The 17334-nt window shown below is 38.5% G+C and overlaps 1 protein-coding gene across 1 annotated transcript in view; it reads left to right on the forward strand.

Moving 5' to 3' along the window:
• The window catches only part of bmp1a (bone morphogenetic protein 1a), a 158037-nt gene that overhangs the window by 115708 nt on the left and 24995 nt on the right, over nt 1-17334 (forward strand). The window contains exons 11-13 of the mRNA XM_079827733.1: nt 1401-1546; nt 7384-7579; nt 9513-9638. Coding sequence (XP_079683859.1) covers nt 1401-1546; nt 7384-7579; nt 9513-9638 — 468 coding nt within the window. The remainder of the gene's footprint in view (nt 1-1400; nt 1547-7383; nt 7580-9512; nt 9639-17334) is intronic.

The following is a 17334-nucleotide window of genomic DNA, read 5'->3' on the forward strand; positions in this document are numbered from 1 at the left end:
TTTGTATTATTCAGTATTGTAATGTATTTTAATACTATTCAAATTGTATTTTTAAAACATTCAACTCATAGCATTATTATGCAATTGTTATAACTTGTTTAATTATATTATGATAATTCATTAGATTATTACTAATGATTGTTTGGACAATTGTATTACTTTGGATAAGTTTATAACTATAATATGAATGCACTATAACATAATTTAAGATGAATATAGAGAGTGTGCTTTCCAAAAAAGAAGTACAATGACTTAATACAGTCAACAATATATAGTAAATTAAAACAAAATTAACTATATGTTTTTAAGACTTCTGGAATATATTACTCTAGGCCGTGAATCTGTGATCCTTGTCTTTTATTACCATCATAATGAAATTCAAAATGTCCTGGAAAATGATCTCTGAAAAAGAGTGGGAACCCTGAATCTATTTTCAAATAAAAGCATTTTCTTTATGAAAAAGCCTTTTTCCAAAAGGTACATCTTGAAGGGTCAAAAAATGTTGGCTTACTAGCTATACTACAAAATGACAACATTTATAAACATCCACACAAGAACAGGATGTCGCTGACTGACGACGGTTTTAGTACACCGAACACCTCTCCTCCAAAATCCGACCGCAAAGGCTGAATGCTCTCTCTGAAGGTCTCGTGTGCCGGGATGCAAAGAATATATCTTGTCAGGTTTCTCAGGGCAGGGAACAGGAAACTGTGTGAACGCCACCATTGCAGAAAGTTTTGTACACCTCGAGTTCAAGCGCGGATACGCTGTTGTCAAAGGATGTCGGGATTGGGCGGGATACTGTCAGACCGCCCATTCAGAGTACACCAGAGTTACCGACCACTACCGTCTTTTGTTTGGAAATTTAAGCCTACGCCACAGGAAATCTGATCGGTATTATTAAATATATTAATGTTTACATGAAAATGTGAATGGTATGAGCTCTCCCGTGGGAATGCAGACCTCTACCTTGAGCTTAAACCATTTTCATGTAAACATTTAATAATTTGCTGTAGCAGTGGCCCTGTTTTTCTCATCATTTCGTCTAAAGCCAAAAGAGTTGCGGTACAAGTGGGCAGAATTAGCCCAAAGCAAGCAGCAATTTCATGGTCACTGACTAGGGCGAGTCTGGAGTGCTCAGAATAACCTGTCAACAGAAAACATTGTCAAGTTCATTCATAATAAGTGTTTGCCCCACAGACCGAAATCCAGCCGTAACTGATATACTGAGAGTTTCCATTAGGTGAACGCCTAACAATATCGTTTTTCCAATAGTTTTTTGTTGTGAAAGAAGGGATTTCCTTGCTTTACTGTCATGTTAGCAGGCTCCGTAATATAGGTCTATGTTACAAACAAAATTATGATGTTGACAATGAACACTGTTGTCTTTTATCTTGCAGCTATTTGCGGTGGGGAGGTGAAGAAAGACAATGGTCAAATTCAGTCTCCGAACTACCCAGATGACTACAGGCCTAACAAAGTGTGTGTGTGGAAGGTCACTGTGGCTCAGGGCTACCACGTAGGCCTGACTTTTCAGTCTTTTGAGGTATGGTTGGAAAAAAAGTTGTTATTACTGCATTATAAGCATTTAATTAATTGTTTATACTGGAGCTGGCAGCGCTAAAGCGTTTAATTTTGCGCTTCATTTAAAATTACACAAATAAATAACTGAAGCACATGAAATTGCGTCTTTAACGTAATTTACATCACGAAGTTCAGATGATCTCGGGAGTTTATCACACTGAGCATCTACAATGGCGCAAGCACCTGTAACCCTGGCAGGTGTACATTTCTATTCTAACCCTTTAACCCGAGCTCTGTCATTCTGTGATTGTTTCTGAAAAGCGCGAGCCCTCACGCATCGCGCTGTGAAATACAGACTGAACGGGATGTCAAAACATCCCACCGCTGTATGGCCAGATGATACGCAAACTACGTTTCTCGTCTGGATAAAGCAAACCAGCATCTCGCTCGTAAAGTTTTGATAGATTGCAATCAAGTTAAAGACAATTGCCACACGAGTCCTGAAAAGTGAAGCCAAAACGTCTCGATCGCCCCCCAGGTGACTGGATGCAGTATAGGTCATAAACCCCGCCCTCTCCATGTAATATAATGGGACATAGACAAACTAAACAATTAAATTACACTTCAAATAATATTTCCCAAAGACGGTTTCTGTCATTTTATGCAGTTTTCATCACGCTGATGTTAGTTCAAGTGTTCGTTCTTTAAATAAGTTAGGTTTTAGTAAGTTAATTGATGCTATAAAAACAGGGGGTGTGATGTTATGATTGACGTCTGAGATTGACATCTTCTCTGAGCGTTCACCAATGGACATTTTTGGGAACTTCGGGAGGAGATTGGAGCTTTAACTTTAATATCTACATTTCCATAACTGTTTATTTCCCAAAAAGTTCAGGGGTTAGGCGGGAGTGTGGACGGGACCTTGATATCGCGGATCTACTTCGCGCTCACTACTCGAGACCCAAGGTGTCCACATTTGGACACTGGCAGCTTCACTTACTTCAATGGAAGTGTGTGAAGGTGCATTGTCGTCTTTTTTACAGTCTATGGCGGTGACATACAGGAATCATACAGTAAGCAAGTTATATTAATGCGCAAACAAACCATGTATGTGCGCGCTCGACGATATGATCGCACATTGTATTTATGCACAGACACATTTCAGTACATTGACTTTGTTTTCCACACACATTCAGGATAATGTTTTGATTTCTCATGTGTAGTTGCTGTGTTTTGTAATTGACCGTTCGCAAAGACCCACCCCCTTTAGTTTTTGTTGCTACATCCGACAAGCCATGGCGCTATCACGCCACACATCATGTTCTCACGCTGTGAAAAATAAATTTCGGAGCAAAGAGGACACTGACTATGTGCCGACAGACAAGACAGAACAGTCTCTGTCTCAACTTTAAAATTTTGTCATTTTGTTAAGAAATTTAAACAATAAATACCGTTTTGTGGCTCTTTAATGTGCCGTGACAGATCGCTGTAAAGTAGAGCCCTGCGCGGGACTGTTTTCTTCATCCCGCTCCCGCCCGCACCCGCCGAATTTCTGACCATTACCGCCCGCTCCCGCAACGTATGTGTTACACTCCCGCCCGCTCCCGCAATATGTATGTCCACGCCCGCCCGCACCCGCAAAACTCCGAGAATTTATTCCCGCACAATAATAGAGATGCATTGATTTTGTGTCTTCTCCCGTCCCGCAGGGGAAAAAAAACACGTATTTGTATTGATATTATTAAAGAGATTCATGGGGTTGTTTGTTTCGTTTCCCTGGCCTGCATGTAAAAAAAAAAAACAAGACAAATACATTCAAATATAATTTCGTTTTTATCAAAAACTTTGCACATAAAAATAGACTGCTTTGCAAAACAGAAAACAGAAAACCAGATTGAGAAACAAAAAACAGATCCCAATTCCGTCGAACGTGACCGACTGAAAGGAAACCTGAGAAAACATGCTTCAACAGAACGTAATGTGAACACAAAATAGCAAACGGACATTTAGAAACAATCCATTTCCACTCACTAAACTTCTATGTATTGTTTGTCAAAAACACCAAACAGTCAACTTGACCTGCAGGGAGTGCTGAGCGTTTTTGGTGAGGTATGATCAAGTAGCTATGTATTTGCCAGCTGCGCAATATGTGGATACATATAACGTTATACCGCATGACTTTGCCTACCAAAACAATTGAGAAACTTCTCCAAATGTCAGACTTTCCTTGCTTAGCTTTTGTGCTGTAAATACCTCGTTTGAGGTTCTTTTCTACATCATCTATTGACATCTTCTCCATCATGTCATTAGGCAACCTCCCTATCCCGCCGATTCCCGCGGTGTTTTTTTTAGCCGCCCATTCCCGCCCGCAGCAAAATTCAAACCGCCCGCTCCCGCGAGATTTACGTTGGGTCCCGCGGGACCCGGCGGGACTCAATCCCAATGCAGCCCTCTACCTTAAAGGTCCCATGGCATGACATTTTCATTTTATGAGGTTTTTCAACATTAATATGAGTTCCCCTAGCCTGAATATTGTCCCCAAGTGGATAGAAATGTTGATCGGTGTAAAACCGAGTTGTGGCTGTCTTTCTCTGCCTTTGAGAAAATGACAGGCCAGACTAGCCAATCCTGAAGTCGCCTGGTTTGACGTCCAAGCAGGCACGGTTTCCTCCCTTTCCTCCGCCCAGAGAATCTGGCACGCCCATGCAAACGCTCGAGAGATCATTGCATCATTGCTTGTGAACGAGTGAACGCTGGCAGTTTCTCAGTGTTTGGATGTACAAATTAAAACAGAAGTCTTTTTTCAGTTCCTTCTGATCTGTGATCAGTGATTTCTGATGTGTAGCTAATTATTTATTATTCGTGCACACAATGCGGCTTCTCTCTCTCCAGACAGAACGGTGTTTTCGTGTTTTATATCTTGTGAGTCAGTGTTTTTGTACGTCCTCGTCGCGTCTATCGGTTCTAAAATGTGCATACAGTCATGAGTTTCTGCTCAACATCAGCAGAGATAAACCTCACACACGCCGAAGCTCGGCCTTCAACATCCCCGACCCACAGTACTGCATCTGGCCCACAGCGGAGGCACCAAACGCGGCGTGAGATTAAGCAGAAGGGGGGTAAGCTTGAGCATATCCGGGCTAGCCAGCCTAGCCCCACAATAAACTGGATTACATCCGATTACTGCTGTTGTGTCTTTGTTTGCGCTGTGTACTCAACGCGCGTCACTGACGCTTTTATTTTATTTTAAAAATAATGCTATTATCAACACTTACTTTTAACTCGTTCATCTCGACAGCTGTAATGGTACTTTGCATGTGTTACAAAGTTGGTAGAATAATGATGAAGAGGACTCGGTGTGACTGGGACTCGTGTTTATTCAGAACTCTCAGATACAAACACAATAAACTCGCGCTGACTGACAGCGCTCTCATAACTCAGTAGTTACTATAAATAACTTTGTTAGCAATCGCTGAGCTCAGTCTCTGATACATTAGTGATGTCCGGTTCGCGAACGATCTTTCTTTTGAACCAGTTCTTTTTAGTGAACCGAATCAGTTCACCAAATCGGACTGAATCGTTCTAAACGGTTCGCGTCTCCAGTCAGCGCTGATCCATAATTTACTAAAGTTACTAACTTTCTGACATGAGTGACAGTCCCTCCGACTAGAAATAGACTAATAACCTAAAGTATATGCTGTAACTAAAACAGTTCAGACATGCTGAGAACTGATGTGAAGTGAACTCAGGTCCATCCGTCTCCCTGGCAGACTCGTGCCTGCTCGTGCCTCGATAAACCACGCCCCCTCCGCTCATATAAAATGCAAAGATGTCAGCCAATCACAACAGTGGGCGTTTTTACTGAAGTCTCACAGCAGACACGCCTCTTGAAGCAGGGCATTCAGCCACAGGGCAAACAGCAGTATAGAAAAAATGCCTTTTATTTCTAAATTATGACATTTTATGATGTAAAAGTCATACTAACAATATAAGTACAGCTCAGGAAACATTATAAAATAATAGAAAAATGCCATGCCATGGGACCTTTAAAGCCTCAGTTCAAGAGGCTCGTGAAACGATCATCTCTTCATGCTAGTTAATTTTATAACATCAAACAAACATGAATGAACATCAGAAGGGTTGTTTCAACCGCGGAAAGACGTAACCATTTTTCAAGGTCAAGTCCACCGATGTTAATCTACTAACTCTCCTGACTGCTTTATCGGACAAAATGGAGGATTCGATGTTATGATTGGTCAGATCGCCTGTCAATCAAACTCCCGGCGAAGGGTGAATTCTGAATGGATCAACGTAAACTAGGTGATTCTCACAAAACTCTATTTTCTGCAAGCTTTTTTCTACAGTAAAGCAAGGTCTACTGTAAGGTGTCTTTACATAAAGGGACACTTGGAGACGCCAAAAGGACACCAAATGACCAAATGATGCATATACATACATATCATAGACTGTAAAATCACCCATAGGATTATGAAGAGCGTCTCTGAAGCCTAAAGTGCTGCCGTGGCCATCTTGGCAGCGCGTCACTCCTGAATAACTGAAAATGGGCAAAGAGGAGCTAACAGGTGGAGTAGGTGGAGCTATCAGACAGCAGACAAATGGCTTTAGTGACAGCAGTGGCAATCCACCTGTCACTCAAGTGACCACGCCCTTAATTATGCAGAACTTTAAGGCTTAATATAATTTAAACGAATGAGTTCACCCCCTCACAGTTGTCATGAAGGGCAAAATTAGCCGTATAGACCAAAACCAGAATTTGTACCAGGCTGTAAACAAGTTTTTTTTTTCTGCTGTAAAGTTGGGCATTTTAACATGGGGCTCAATGAGATTCTGCTCCCTTCTGGAACCTGTCCCTAGTGGCCAGTCGATGAATTACAGTTTAAGTCTCTTCCGTATTGGCTTCAAGAGAAACTGGGGGTGGTTGCCGCTTGGTACATATGCATCATATATATAGCAAATGATGACAAAATGAACGTGTTGTACAAAATAAAAGGTGTATGCTTAATGTGCAATTAATTTCGATTAATTACACAAAACGGTGCGATTAATCACAATTCATTTGTTTTATCTATTGAGAGCCTTAGTTTATACAGTGTGTCCTAAACAAGAAATAAACAATAGGTTTGGGGAAAATAGGGCTGTAACTCAATAATAATACAAAATTAAATAACTGACAACAAATTTTTAGTTGCACAGTACTTTTTCTATGAAAAAAATATTTTAATGTGAGCATTTCCGTTTTGAAAAGCAGCTTGACCCACCAGCAAGTGAGTAAAAAATGATGCCATCAGTGTTCATGCGTCTGCATGAATGTCAATCAAATGTAATGACATTTTTATGAACATTGACTTTAATTGGAAGTCTATCACAATATTATAAAATGTTTGGATTATTTACACTACTTGCTAGCTGCTTTCAAACTGTGAGTTTTTGTATCACTTTATATTGTAACCTTTAATTACATTATAAATTATTTTTAATCTAGTGTTTTTGTCATTTTGTCTGGGTGATTCTTATGTCATTGCACTGGTTCTGGGTTTGGTTTAGTTTGTCTCTAACCAGCTGGTGTAAATAAACTCCCCATGATCTTTGAATTAGAAACAGTGATGTTGTAGATCTGTCCATTTAAATGAAAATGGGAAAAACATTCAATTTTGTTTCTGCTTCATTCTTTTCTTAAGATATTCTTGACTTTGATGAAAAGGTTGGTTACAGTCATAGCAGGTTGCCATCCAACTGAAATGGCTTTGAAAGAAAATAAATACATGTTAGGTCTTTCAGGTTTACATTCTGTTTTTCCATCTCATTTTTCTCCATTATCTTTTGTCTTTTCAATCCAAGATTGAGAGGCATGATAACTGCGCGTACGACTACCTGGAGGTTCGAGATGGGAACTCAGAAAGCAGCCCGCTGTTGGGCAGATTCTGTGGTTATGACAAACCTGATGATATTAAATCTAGTTCCAACCAGCTCTGGATGAAATTTGTGTCTGATGGTTCTGTCAACAAGGCTGGATTTGCTGCTAATTTCTTCAAAGGTGAGGTTTGACGTTTGTTGTTCTCTATCTTTGGACATTTCAGAGGTTTGATGATTGGCTTCAAAACTTGGAATTTTACTTCACTTTATAGCTTGAAATTTTACATGTATAGCTAGTATTTATTAGGGGTTTTTTTGTGCTGGGCAAATGATTAATCGTGATTTAATCGCATCCAAAATAAAAGTTTGTGTTTACATAATATATGTGTGTGTACTGTGTATAATTATTATGTATACACTACCAGTCAAATGTTTTTGAAATTAGGCCCTGTCCACACGAACACGGGTATTTTCAAAACCGCAGCTTTTTCTATGCGGTTTGGCTGTTCGTCCACGTCCACACGCAAACGCAGTATCCGGTTACTGAAACCGGACTTTTTTGAAAACTCTGGCCAGGGTGAAGTTTTTTAGAAACTCCGGTTACAGCGTTGTCGTGTAGATGGTGAAACCGGAGATTTAGGCTTGTTAAGTCAAAATGTGCGCCGTTCTCTCCTTTGTTTGATGTCAGTTTGTGCACCGTTATCGCTTTTGTTTAACGTTAAATGAGTCGAGTCTATGCAATGGCGGACGTAGCTTTTAATAACTCTGCTAATAGCGCTTATCACATGTAGCCTATACAGATACATGCGCATGTGTACAGTTACCTGTCACTGAGTCCAAAGTAAACTTATAGAAGGGTTTCACTGAGCCCATAGCATCCCTCCGTGGATGGGACCCATGTGTAAATCAGGCAGCCAATCATAGCGCGGTTTTGCGTTTTCATGTGGACGGAGATTTCTTTTAAACCGTGCTTGTGTGGACGCGATTGTTTTTTTTAAACGGAGGAGGAAAAACTCTGGTTATAAAAATACCCGTTTACGTGTGAACTAGGCCTTAGTCTCTTAATCTCACCAAGGCTGCATTCATTTGATCAAAAATAAAGCAAAAACAAAATATTTTTACAATTTAAAATAACTTTTTTCTATTTGAATATATTTTAAAATGCTATTTATTTATGTGATTTCAAAGCTGAATTTTCAGCATCATTACTCCAGTCTTTAGAGTCACATGATCCTTCAGAAATCATATGGCGATTTGCTGCTCAAGAAACATTTATTATTATTATCAATGTTGAAAAAAAAATCAGAGTAGTCTATACTGTCACTTGTTCAATTTAATGCATCCTTGCTAAATAAATGTATTAATTTCTTTTAGTTATTTCCAAAAAAAAAAAAAATCTTAAATCTAAAAAAAAAAAAAAACAGAAAAAAGTTATTTTAAATTGTAAAAATATATCTCAATAATACTGTTTTTGCTGTATTTTTTACCAAATAAATGCAGCCTTGGTGAAATTAAGAGACTACTTTCAAAAACATTAATGTTTCCAAACTTTTGACTGGTAGTGTATATAGAAATACACACTCCTTCATGTATATATTTAAAAAATATTTGCATGTACAGTATATACTGTATATATATTTATATAATTTATCTTTTATATAAACAATTTTTTTATGTATAAATATTTTTATATTTATAATTTTTTATAATTTTATATTTTTCTTAAATTTATACATACATACATGTGTGTGTATTTATATACAGTATACATAATAATTATACAAAGTACACACACATATATTATGTAAACACAAACTTTTATTTTGGATGCGATTTAATTGCGATTAATCCATTGCGCAGCAGTATTTTTATTTTATTTTATTTATTTACAGTGAAATTCAGGAATGCACATATACAACATTCGGCCAATATAAAAAAAGCTAAAAAGAAAGAAAAGAATAAGCCCTGCTATTATCCATTTCCAGTTTTGGTGTAGTCATACAATGCCAATAATGCTAATGCTACAATTTTAGCATTAAATATCTCCTCAGATATTAGCATCGCTCCTTTAAGATACTGTAACTCATTAAGTTCTGCTGCTTTTGTTGTTGCAGAAATGGACGAGTGCTCCAGACCCGACAACGGTCGCTGTGAGCAACGCTGTGTCAACACGCTCGGTAGTTACAAGTGTGCGTGTGACCCTGGTTATGAACTGGCAGCGGACAAACGGAGTTGCGAGGGTCAGTATGTGCACAGTGCTTTGATGGGTACAGTCCAATGCCATGTTTAAAATTTTCATGGCGGATTCATTTGAAAAAAAAATTACAGATCAGGGGTCGGATTCACAAACATCTTCTTAAGAAAAGAAGCCCATGATTGACTCACGGATCGATGCACAGGCTATCTTTTTGTGCTGCATGCAGATTAGCATAATAACAATCCAGCTGAAAATGATCATAATTTTAAAATAAAAAATGAGCTCCGTATTTTGACGGAGTCGTTGAATTTGGCATTCAGCAAAAAGTCACATTATGCATAATTAGGTAAAACTTTACAATACGGGTGCACTAATGAGCATTAATTTATACTTAACTAATGCACAGATAATCATGAGTTAATGTATGACTCATGAAGAACTAAACCATTTATTAATCATTACTGCATCAGCAACTAATGAAGATTCTATATGATTATTAGATTAAGTAATCATAAATGTGTCATATTGTATTAATTCTCTAATAACATTATATGAACTAATAGTGTACATTAATATGTGAATAACCACAATGGTTTTGAAAGGATTTGAAAAGTCTAAGTGGTCGTAAAAAAAATAGTCACACTCAGGACCTTCGGGTCAAAAATGACCCCCATAGGAAATGAATGGGAAATTGGCAAAAATATGAAAATACAGAGTTTTTTTGTGCACACAATCTACAAATCAGCCAGGTTGCAGAAAAAAGGACTCAACAGTGAAGGGGTGAATCTCTAATACATCAAGAGTGCAAAACAGACAAAAAAACTCTCTCTCACACACACACACACAAAAACACAATTAGCTTTTGGAATGGCACGCGTTAATTTGTGTGTGCGTGTGTTTTTGTGTGTATAAGTGTGTGTGTGTGTGTGTGTGTGAGTTTTTTTGGTCTGTTTTGCACTCTTGATGCTTTAGAGGTTCACCCATCACTGTTGAGTCCTTTTTTTCTGCATCCTGTCTGATTTGTAGATTGTATGCACAAAAAAACTCATTTCCCATTCATTTCCTATGGGGGTCATTTTTGACCCGAAGGTCCTAAGTGTGACTTTTTTTTTTTTTTTTTACGACCACTTAGACTTTTCAAATCCTGTCCTTAATTTTTTTGGGTGTTCATATACAAAGTACCAATAAAGTCACCAAGTTTCGGACCTTTCCGATGAAGCTACGATTTTTTTTTTAAATGTATAAAACGCAAGATCCACTATAGTGGTAATAATGTGCTATTGCGTGATAAAAATGCTCAATGTGCCCACCGGATGGCACCGATCTCATTTAAAAAGTTGCTTTCATGAGGCCTAGACTTGACTCTAAAATGAAATACAGCTTTAATAAAAAAATAAAAATTATATATATATATATATATATATATATATATATATATATATATATATATATATATATATATATATATATATATATATATATATATATATATATAAATTATTTATTATATTCAATGGGAAAAATGGGTCATAATTATTGCATAAATATTAATTATAAATCATAAAATTATCTCAAAACACCAAAAAAGAAAAGAAAAAATATTATTGAACAAAAATATATTTCATTGATTTTACTCAAATCTTTTTTTATCTTAATCCCGCCCTCCGGGTCATTTTTGATCCGAAGGTCCTGAGTGTGACCCATAAATGAAGAACCCCAGAGGGTTAACCTGAAAAATAACATTTATTGGATAGTTCATGTCAGATTTTGTTGCTGATTTGGCATATTTTATTTAATTGTGAGTTCGGCAAGCAGTTTTTGAGATTCCAGGATTCCCCCATTCAAATAGACATTACTTGGTCTTGAATGCCCGAAATAGCTGTCTGGTGGCGTTGCAAATATGGCTGCAGAATGAACAGACTTTCCTTGATAGGGACTTTGCCGTGACCCAATAAACCGAGGTACATACTAAACCTTGACTTCTTTGTACCGTTACACTAGCCTGGTTAAAACCAGACCATTCTCAGTAGTAACTGAGTTATGGTCTGGCAAAGCTTCATAGACAAATCATTTCCAAAGGGGCGTCACCAACGGGCGTCGCTCAAATGCCTCTCGGCGCAATTGGATAGACCTAAAACCAATCAGAGCGATGAGGGAGATGACATATGCAGAGCGACGGAGAAACATCTGACTGGCCGTTTCTCATATGCGTTCTTTTCTGTACTTGTGTTCTCAAATAGGAAATGTCCCCGGTTTCCATTTCAGAAATCTGGTCACCTTACCTAAACCACATATTAATGTTTAATATATTATTTTTAAAATGTAAACAAAAAGAGGCAGGGTGTTTTATACTACGTTTTATTATAAATATATAAGATAATCAATGTAGGCCTAGCTACGCGTTGCCTGAACCACATTCGTGTGGCTATTATTATTATGTTTAATTTTAATTTTTTTATGAAATGAGGCAGTGGTGTTTTATGACATATTTCGTACGCGAACTTCTGACTTGCGTCCGTGACTTACTAAGTTTGACTCCGGAGAACGAACTCCCGAGGACGGGAGGACACTAGTCCGCCTACTATGCTCTTGACAGCATCACTCAGTATATATTTGTATATGTAGTGCACGCAATGCATATTATCTTCAATGCATGTTTATAACAAAACGAAATATAAAAAACCCAGCCTCTTTTCGTTTACATTAAAAAAAACACACACACATAATATAGGCTATGATTATCACTGTAATAAATTAAATATGACACAAAACACAACCCAGTCTCTTTTTGTTAAATGTCAGTTTATGTGTGATCATCAATAGCAATTATAAAAGTATAAGTAAAAGGTATAAGAAGCTATACAATAAATAAAGCAATTCAGTCAAAGTCAGCGCCAGGAGACTACAACGGTTAAGTTTAATATCTTAAAAATATAAAGTTATGAAACTTCACTTTGCCCTCAGATAAAACGATCTGTCTAGGAACAAATTATAGATTAATGAGAGCAAAGATCAGCCGTTAGATCTACACAAGACGAGACGGTTTAACCACTACAGAGACATCAGAGCCAGCGGCAGACGGCAGAAGGACTGGCCGAGGAAAGGCGCCTCTCGGCGGGCTCAATAATCGTTTGAGCGCCGCTGAACCACTGGCGCTCACAACTCCGAAAACGGCAGATCAAATTTAAAAAAAGGCGCTCTCTTTATAAATAAACCACAGATTTGAGCTTTAAACAACTTCATTCACTCCTGAAAAGGACTTAAAACTATATTTTGTAAAACATTAACACTACCAGAGGACTCTTGCTAAGACCCATTCATTTTTCCACACGACTTTTGCCGAATCCAGTCGGTAAAACAGCGATAACATCTTTTTTAGATATAAAGGCTTCGAGTGTTGTTCTTTGCTCGGGTTTTAACGAAAAGGAGAAGTTTAAATCGCTTAAAACAGACGCGATAGCTGATTCGAACGAGTGATGCTCCACAGCAGCTGCAAATCTGCTTCAACGTCGCTGCGCTGTCGTCATCGTGTAAAGCCCGCCCCAACGTTTCTAATTGTGCCGCGATTTCTAGGGTTTAGAAATGGGTTTGAATGGACTCTTTGCCAGACTACTTGCAGAGCAAATCTAAATTTGCCGGAAGTTGTCTGGGTTTTCCCAGGCTACCGTTACACCCCTAGTATTTACAAATAAAAAATGGCACATTTGCCCTTTAAGAAGCTTTAATGACACAAGAATTACCTTTAAGCAGCTTGCAGCAGTGACCTCATTCTGCCTCTAGTGGACAGTCTGTGCCACCGCATCCTCTTAATTACTACTCCTGCTTGCACTGTTGACATACCGCTGACATCTGTTTTGTGCTATTGGCTCGGGGCTGCCAGCAAGTTATGAGCACCTTCCTCGCATCGACAGAAGGCCTGCCTGGCTTTCTGCACCCTCCTCCGCACGACACTTACAAAGCGCTGCTCTGTGTTTCTAAATGGCTGGAAAAAATCGTGAAGTTTGAATTCTTGAACAAAGCACAAAAACATACAGCTTGGGTCAAAGGTCAAAGCGTTCTTAGGTAAATTGTTGTCTGTTAGCTAATGTCTTGACTCGTATTATATCGTCGGCTAATGTCTGGATACGCGAGGCAGTTACTAGGACAGCATGTACCCTGCAGATGCTATATTGAGCAAAAATCTGTTTGTTCAGACATGCACTGAGATGACTCAACAGCTCAATCGTGACAGCCTGGAGCGATCGGAAAATGATTCTCCATTAGATGAAAGAAAGATTGTCCGAGCGCAGCTTCCCAGTGGCTATCATATCAGTAGTAAATCCAACATTATCATAATGACTGTGCTGTGCCGCTTTTTCTCCCAGAACAGCCAATGTAGAAAGAATTTACTGCACGACAGTCCTGTGGGAATAGAGACAGATAGAGCTTAAATGTACACAAAGTTAAAACTTCAAGGGCTGTCCAAAGGCTTCTAAACAGCATGATGGTAGCCATGGAAACATCTCTCCCCGAGCGCATGTGTTCAGTGGAAATCGCCGTAGGGGATCCGTTCGTTAATTTGGATCGTACCGCATTAAACTAAACTAACTCTGTCTTTCTGCTCCGTGTTTGATGAGATATGAACCCTGGGGTTGTTCTCTGTGTATTTTAATTTAAACAGGACTGTTCTTGTTATTTTATGTGTAGCCTGCGCCGGTTTAGACAAACTGCAAGCTGGTCAGCTTGATAAATTGAAAGCTTAAGTGTGCTTTGCAACCTAGGTGAGCAGTCAGCAAATATATAAGCAATAGTTTCCAAAGAGTTGTTTGTTGTTTACCCTTTTTAAGGGGCTGTGTCGTACATTTTTTTAATGCTAGTCAGGAGCTGACATAAACCTAAATAATCCAGGTTATTCTTGTTCATTTACTTACAAGACTTCTATACAGACAATGCGGGACACGTGTGAGAGAGATAAATGTACTACTACTATTATCCTATGTAAATATTGATTTGCATTACGTTGGATGATAACAAGCTTTATTCATTGTGACCGGCTCTGTGACTGGCACTCAATTTGCCAGGGTTCGATTGATACAATTTAATTTACAGGACCTATTCAGTATAAATATAATCCAGCTAAATATAATGAGTAACAGGCTACATTTCTTTAAGCCCCCCTGTAGTCAATAATTTTATCCCTTAAATCTCACCTTTCATCACCAAAATTACAAGTTTTTTCTTGTGAAAATAATGTCCTCGTGCCTTAAATTAGCTTGAATGTAACTACACCCTTGCTGCATTTAGTATACGAGAATCCATGAATATGCAAATTAGCCCCGCCTCCACTACACCAGCTCAGAGATCCACTCGCTCAACTTTACTGTAGTAAACGCTGCACGATGGCAAGTGGAAATATTGGTTTAATTCAGCAATATATGTTTGAACCAGATTCAGAAGAAGTGGATGGGAGAAATATACAGGCTCGTCTACAAGGAGCGTAATTGATATGATTAGCCTTTGACTTGAATATGATATCTAACTGCTAATAATGTGTTGCTAATGTCACACAAACCATGCTTCTGTTCGCCATCTCGGAGTCAGACAGGTGCCTTCTGAAAACGCTTTGAACAACTAGAAAGGCATATAGGCCATAACATCATAATATACATCGTATACATAATTCTCCCGCTATATTGCTAAATGAACACAAGTTTTCATATCAACAGAAAAATATAGCGGGATAACCTGGCTTCTCTTGTGACTCCCCTGCTTATAGAGTACAATACGTACCTTAAAGGGTTAGTTCACCCAAAAATGAAAATTCTGTCATTAATTACTCACCCTCATGTCGTTGGACACCCGTAAGACCTCCGTTCATATTCGGAACACAAATGAAGATATTTTAGTTGAAAGCTGATGGCTGAGAAAGGCTTCACACAGGCCTCCATTGGCATTCAGTACATTGACACTTCCAAGATCCATGAAAGGCACTTAAAACGTCGTTACAAAGTCTATCTCACCACAGTGGCTCTACAATAATCATACAATGCGACGACAATAGTTTTTGTGCGCAAAAAAAAATCAAAATAACACCTTTATCCAACTTGTTCTCGACTTCCGTGTATGCCTCCACGACGCATGCGCGAGAATATGACGCAGATCCGGCGTTCGGACATATGACCCAGAAGCGATTTGTTTACGAGCAGAGGAAGACGCGCGTGTCTAAGCTGTTGGATTCTACATTGATCGTGCTTTAGGTCTCGGCGTAGTGCTCAAAATGGAGCTTAAGTGTGTATTTCATCGATTCCCGAACACCGGCGCTACGTCATATTCTCGCGCATGCGTCGTGGAGGCGCACACGGAAGACAAGAACAAGTTGGATAAAGGTGTTATTTTGATTTTTTTTTGCGCACAAAAACTATTGTCGTCGCATTGTATGATTATTGTAGAGCCACTGTGGTGAGATAGACTTTGTAACGACGTTTTAAGTGCCTTTCATGGATCTTGGAAGTGTCAATGTACTGAATGCCAATGGAGGCCTGTCTGAAGCCTTTCTCAGCCATCAGCTTTCAACTAAAATATCTTCATTTGTGTTCCGAATATGAACGGAGGTCTTACGGGTGTCCAACGACATGAGGGTGAGTAATTAATGACAGAATTTTCATTTTTGGGTGAACTAACCCTTTAAGGCAGTCATTCCCAAACTGTGGTCCGCGGACCACTAGTGGTCCGTGAGGGTACTGCAGGTGGTCCGTGGAAAGGCAAAATAAAATAAAATAAAATAATATTTTTTTACCTTCATTTTACCAGGAAATTCCCATAAAAAATAAAAAGTAAAAAGAATATGTAGGCCTATATTGATATAACATTTGTATTTAATTGTCAAGTTATTGTGCGATTACAAAAATAGGCTAGTGGCGCTCGGCCGTGACGTTCAAGTTCAGTGCAGAAGCAGAAGGCAGAAGTTACAAAAAATTAAGAGATTGACAGTGAGTCGGATGCATCTATGAGCCAGAATAAATAAATTAAATATGTAGCAGCCGTTGTCTGCAGTAAACTTTCTTTTAACAAGCCTGTTGTACTGATGTGATGACTAGTTATAGTTTTAGTGCTAGTAAGCCTATTTAGAGGTGCGGAATAATTCAGGTAGGACTGTGTGTAGACATATTTTATTATGTGTGTTATGAGGTGGTCCGCAAAATTTTTTGATTACAAATAGTGGTCCACACACACAAAAAGTTTGAAAACCCCTGCCTTAAGGTACTACTATGAACCTTTTTGTGGTAAAAAAGTTACAAAGATGTCCTTTTAAGGATACTGCCCCAGTGACAAGCTGTTGTACCCCTAAAGGTACAATTTCGACACCCTTTTTTCTCTGTGTTGGTTATTTTTCCCGCTCTAGCTACAATATGACAACTGCACAAATGGATTTTTAGGCGGCAGTCCCATTTCTTTTTAAATCAGATTTCTAAATGTTGTATTGTAATTAAAGGGAAGAAAAAAATAATACAGACATAATTTAAATGAAGGATATTTCTGACACATCTTGCAGGACGCGGGACTAAGCTCCCAATTTCAGGACTGCTCTGCAAAATGCGGGACAGGTGGTCACCCTAATTAAAGGGGTCAAAAATTTCAAAATCACAATCAAATTTGCCTTGTTCTTTTGATATATACGAGGTCTTCGTACCATTAAAATATCCTGCAAGTTTCAAAATGAAAAAAGTTCTCCTTATTATAAACAAAGTATCAAGCTCCAA

Source organism: Gobio gobio (assembly GCF_949357685.1).
Source record: "Gobio gobio genome assembly, chromosome: 10".
NCBI lineage: Eukaryota > Metazoa > Chordata > Actinopteri > Cypriniformes > Gobionidae > Gobio > Gobio gobio.